Source organism: Corapipo altera, unplaced genomic scaffold, assembly GCF_003945725.1.
Source record: "Corapipo altera isolate COAL_440 unplaced genomic scaffold, ASM394572v1 71, whole genome shotgun sequence".
In the NCBI taxonomy this organism is placed as follows: domain Eukaryota; kingdom Metazoa; phylum Chordata; class Aves; order Passeriformes; family Pipridae; genus Corapipo; species Corapipo altera.
Window position 1 is genome coordinate 1,658,657 of NW_020884916.1, and position 5,263 is coordinate 1,663,919.

General features: G+C 50.6%; 1 protein-coding gene across 2 annotated transcripts; it reads right to left on the reverse strand.

Annotated features, from left to right (window-relative positions):
• Window positions 1-464: 464 nt before the first annotated feature.
• On the reverse strand, window positions 465-4,818 carry NKAPD1 (NKAP domain containing 1). 2 transcript variants are annotated; one of them, XM_027655770.1, is made up of 5 exons: window positions 4,700-4,818; window positions 3,134-3,234; window positions 2,775-2,927; window positions 2,220-2,273; window positions 465-1,845 (listed from the first exon to the last, which is right to left on the reverse strand). In XM_027655770.1, the coding sequence occupies exons 1-5, from the start codon at window positions 4,766-4,768 to the stop codon at window positions 1,323-1,325; spliced, it is 900 nt and encodes a 299-aa protein (XP_027511571.1). In that variant the 5' UTR covers window positions 4,769-4,818; the 3' UTR covers window positions 465-1,322. The 2 variants fall into 2 exon arrangements, with proteins under 2 accessions (XP_027511571.1, XP_027511570.1); XM_027655769.1 differs by having other exon boundaries at window positions 2,775-2,930.
• Window positions 4,819-5,263: the final 445 nt, after the last annotated feature.

A 5,263-nucleotide genomic window follows, 5' to 3' on the forward strand; every position in this document is an offset into this window, starting at 1 on the left:
AGGTGTCCCTGGTCTGTGGAAGGTGTCCCTGGTCAATAGAAGGTGTCCCTGCCCATGGCAGAGGGGTGGAATTAAATGGTCTTTAAGGTCCCTTCTAACCCAAACCAGTCTGTGATTCTGTGTGATTAATCCTGTCTTACCTGGCACACCACCAGAGCCAGGCACTCCTCACCAATGAAACACCTCTGCACAAGGGAAGCTGTGCAAAATAATCACCTCTGTGAACATCTGTGTGTGCTAGAGCAGCTGCACTGTTACTGCAGGACTGAGCAGAGTTTGTGCAGTCTGTGCTTGTTCAGGCTGTGCCCACAACAATCACACCACACAGTGCATATCCCCGCTGGCTCCTTCCCTTATTTCATCTCCTCCAAGTCTGGTCAGGCACAAACAAAGGGAGAGCACAAGCACCACCCAGATTTCCCAGCTCTGTCCCCGGGCTTTACTCCAAAACACTGACAAAAGCATCAGACACGTCTGGGTTTATTCATTTTATTAAAAGGCTTGGCTGTTCACTGCAGGGAGAAAGGCCCAGTACCAGTTTCTCCAGTAACACACTGGGCAGACCAGAGACAGAGCACAACACCCACCAAGGCCTCTCTGTCAGCACAAATGGTTTCAGCATCCCCAGAGAGAGTGAAGGAAGGTAGACACAATGGCCAGCCCACAGCAGGGTTGGGAGAGGAGTCTGAACAGAGCAAATGCACTGGTGTCTTTTCTTCACCTTTATGGAATTAGTCACTGCACCTTCAGCTGGAATTAGAGTATTCCCTCAGCTCCCTGCTGTGTCCAGCTAACCCTGTGCATGCCCCCACAGGTGTGCTTTTGGTGGAGGATGGGAAGACAAAGCTACTGTGGGGTTAAATCCAGTGGCATTTCCTCTGGTGCCAGACTTCTTGTCTGTCCTCTCTCCTGCTGCCAGTCCTGGCCATTATTTAGGTAACCCAGAAAAGCAATCTGTTAAAACTTAATTTAAAAAAAAACAAACAACCAAAAAGGGTGCAAACGTGCCTGCCTCCCCCCTGCAGAGAGCATGTGATGTTTTTGGGCATCAGAGGTCAACCTGGCCACAGAGAAAGAATCTGAAGTTGGCAGGACAAGGTTACTTGTCAGACAGGTAACTGCTCTCCTGGATTTCCGAATGCCAAGTCCCTGGGAAGCAAGGGAGCATCTCCTGCAGGCTGCCAAGGCTCAGCTCCTCCCCGTGGGCCGGCCAGATGTGCACAAACCACAGTGCTGGGACAAGTTGTACCATGGGGCAGTGCTGGACAATAAATACCTGGCCCTGTCCTCCCCCTCACAGTTTGAGCTGCAGCCCAGACCCGTCAGTCCTCATCTGAGCTGTCCTCAGACTTCTCATCACCCGCCACCTTCCAGTTCTTCCTCTTGCTCCTCTTCTCTGGCACTTCACTCTGCCTCTCCGACGCGGAGCTGGGACGTTTCTTCCTCTTCCTTGGGGGCCGTTTCTCTTTCCTCCCCTCAGACTCACTGTCCTCAGAGCTGCTGGTGCATGAGCTGCTTGCATGGGAAAAGTCACTGTCCTGCCCAGAAGAAGAGGTAGGTTCCTTGGCAGGCACTTTCCTGGTCTTTTTCTTGCGCTTGTGTTTTCCTTTCCGGGTGCTTGGAGTCTCCTCTGCCGAGCACTCGCTCTCCCGGGAGGAATCTGTGGAAGTTTTCCCCTGCTCCTTTTTCTTTTTCTTCCTTTTTTTGTGGGAGCGCTTTTTCTGCTTCTTCTTGTGGGATTTCTTTGTTTTTTTCCTCTTGTGGGACTCACGGGCAGCTTGCTTCCCCAGGTGGGATTTCTTCTTCCCATTGACAGCGTTTTGCTCATCTCCTTCTTGCTGGTCACTGCAAAAAGAACAGGAGGGTGTTCACTGTTGATGATCCTGCTGGGTGCAGGTTAAAAATAATTAAATTCTGTCTAAGATCTTATTTTTCAGTTAAGTCTCCACTCCCCAGGACACTGCAAGGATTTATTTACCTTCCAGATTCACAGGTTTTAGTAACTCCAGCTAAACCTCAATGTCTAATTACTGTAAAAGATTTGATCCCCTCCTAAGACTTGCACCACATTAATTGATTTTTTTTTTTCATGTAACAGTAAGGCTTTACATTCAAGGCTGATCTATATCCAAAATTTAAAACTCAGGGAACTGTAAAATTCCCTGCCTCACTTGACAGAAGGAGGATTCTGGATCCATCAGTAAAGCTGCTTGCCTTACCTGTCTGTATCAAATTCTTCAGGGTACAGCTCTTTATACCCACTGTGCCCCCACCTGTAAGAAAGCAGAACCATCTGTCAGAAACAGGCAAGGTGTTTGAGGACAAAAATATAGTTCTGAAAAGCCAGAGCCACAGAAAGGACATGAGTTTAGACAGGAAGGAAGGAAATATGGCTGATTTGGTTGGTGCTAGTTAAATGTACCTCAAGTTCTCAGTCGCTTTTCCATTTATAGTTAGAGAAAACTACAACTCAAATTTCTTTGGAACAACCCTGGAGAGCACTAGTTTGTGTTTCTTGAGATTCTTTTAAGCTCCTTGGGCAAAGTAATAAATATTAAGCTTAGGGCTGAGCTTTTGCTGCTTACTGTGGCTTAGAAACTCAAATTAGGTGTTGTGTGACACTGCAGAAGTTTGTACATGTCACTTATTCATTCTCAAGGTGAACCCCAGCATTATTTTATAGGAGTACACATTGAACAGAAAAATGTATACAGGACTCCAAAAAGGTATTTTAATTACAGTTATAATCCCAGAACATGAATCTCCCCACAGACCTGTCTGGCATGTTGGCTTCACATTCATAGAGCTTTTTATTCCAGGATCGGGCCCTGAGGAGATCATCTTCCACCAGGTCAAGGAACTGTGGGTTCCTTGTTTTCCACTCAGCCCTGTGTCCCTCCTCATCGAAGCCATCGCTGCGCATCCGACTGCTGGGGGTGAGAGAACAGGGTCCTTCAGCCCAGCCCTGAGGGAGAAACCACCCCCAGAGCCCCCCAGAACCCAGCTAAGTCACTAATAACCTTGAAGATTACACAGCGAGATGAAGGCATAAATGGTTGGACTTAAGGACAGGCCTGAGCTCTTTCCAGGGACTGGTTAAGGAGAGAATAACTCTGTCTGTGGTGTGTCTCACCTGGAGGTGTCTGACAGCATTCTGCTTTGCCTTTTCCAGTAGGTCTCTTCTGTCTGCTTCTCCCACTCCCTTATTTTCCACATTTCTGTCTCTTCCTGAAGCTGAAAGTCACAGAAGGGAAACGAGTTTAACATCAGGGAAACTTCGCAGTCACATCAGCTCCAGCCTCAACACTCCTGCTGAGAAAATCCACAGCAACCTTTCCTACCACCCTCAAACAGATTTTTTATACACATATTTAGCTGTACCAAAAGGACAACCCTTGATGGTAGTTCCCTACCAAAGCACATAAGGAGAAGCACAAAGAATGGTGGGTTTGACTGATTTTACCATCTCAGCTGCCCTGTCACTCACTGCCATCCCAAACATATGGACTGTTGCAGACTCCAGCACATGAATATCATCTGGAAGGACCAAGCCAACAATACCCCAGCATGTGTGGTTTGGCACAAATTTATGGTTGTAGACATTGACTGTACATGAGTGACTTTATAAAAATATGGAATAAACGAGTTGGACCTGCTAAATTACGACAGGGATTAATTAAATACTTTGCCAAAGTTAATGGAGTTGCTTCACCTTGCACTAAAATCCTACCTGTGCACACTAACACAAAGTTCAACTTCTCTGATGTGAATAAAAGTACATAGAGAGTACAACAAGGAAAAAAACCCAAACAGTTAAAGATTTGATACTTTTTAAAAGGCAAACCGTAATTTTCATGGGAAGTCCTGAGAGAATGTGCTTTTCACTGGGCAAGTTTATAAACAGCATAAGTACATAAGTAAATAAACAAGATTATAAGTAAATATATACATATTCCCTCCCCGGGGTGAGAACTCAAGAAGAACAGGGTTAAACTGACACTGGGGAAAACGGGGTTAAACTGAAGTGGAGACAAACAGGATTAAACCGAAAGTGAGACTAAGGAGCTGATGATGGGGGCCGACTCAACAAACTTTTTATTTCTGGCAAACACTCCTGCTCTCCCCTCGCCGGGTCAGCACCGGGTGGCACCACCGGGACCACCAGGATGATCCCGCACCAGCGGGGGACACCCCCGGGAGCTCTCAGGACACCGGGGATGTCCCCGCATGCCACGACGATCCCGCACCAGCGGGTGACACCCCCGGGATGTCCCTGGACACCACGATCATCCCGCACCAGGGGGTGGCACCACTGGGATGTCCCTGCACCCCCAAGGATGTCCCCGCACCCCCGGGATGTCCCTGCACCCCCGAGATGTCCCCGCACCCCCAAGGATGTCCCTGCACCCCCAAGGATGTCCCCGTATCCCGGGAAGTCCCCGCACCCCCGGGATGTCCCCGTATCCCGGGAAGTCCCCGCACCCCCGGGATGTCCCCGCACTCCCAGGGTGCCCCCGCACCTCCGACATATCCCCGCACTCCCAGTATATTCCGGCACCACCGTGAGATCCCCGTACCCCGGAATATCCCCACACCCCCAACACGTCCCCACATCCCGGGATGCCCCCGCACCCCCCCCCCACCGTATGCCCGCCCCTCCGGGCCCCGCCGCCGCCGCCGTGCCCTGCCCTGCCCGCACCTTGTTGTGCGCTCCGGTGTGGCGGATGACGTTCCGCAGCAGCACCTTCCCCACGGGCACCCGGGACATGCTCGGGCCGCGCCGGGGCGGCCGCGATGGCGGGGCCGGGGCGGAAACCGGCGGGGCGGCCCCTTCCGGCGGCGTCTCCCGGGGCGACGGGCGCGGCCATGGCGGACATGGCGGCCTGGGCCCAGCGCGCTGGGCACGGCCCTCAGCCGAGGGGGAACGGAGCCCTTCTTTTCTTGGCGGGGTGGAAAAACCCCTAAACTCAAAATACACACACACACACACACACCCCCAAGATCGTGATTCAAAGAAATCAAACTCTCAACTGCGTGATACTGCTGAGACAGTGTCTGACTTCACCCCCCATCCTGGGGTCCTCAGGTCCTTCTTTTTGGGGAAAATAAAAAAACAAATCCAAACCACAACAATTCACAGTCACTGAGGTTGGAAAAGACACCCCCCACACACACCCCCAAGATCATGATTCAAAGAAATCAAAACTCTCAACAGCATCATACTCTTAAGCCAGTGTCTGAGGTCACCCCCATCCTGGGTCCT

Bases quoted from the DNA above. Each gene is read 5' to 3' on its own strand.
- NKAPD1 (XM_027655769.1), bottom strand. From the start codon at position 4,768: ATGTCCCGGGTGCCCGTGGGGAAGGTGCTGCTGCGGAACGTCATCCGC. The intron at 2,931-3,133 runs GTGAGACACACC...TCTCACCCCCAG, and splicing joins ATGCTGTCAGACACCTCCAG to CAGTCGGATGCGCAGCGATG. The intron at 1,846-2,219 runs GTAAGGCAAGCA...TTCTTTTTGCAG, and splicing joins GAAGAATTTGATACAGACAG to TGACCAGCAAGAAGGAGATG.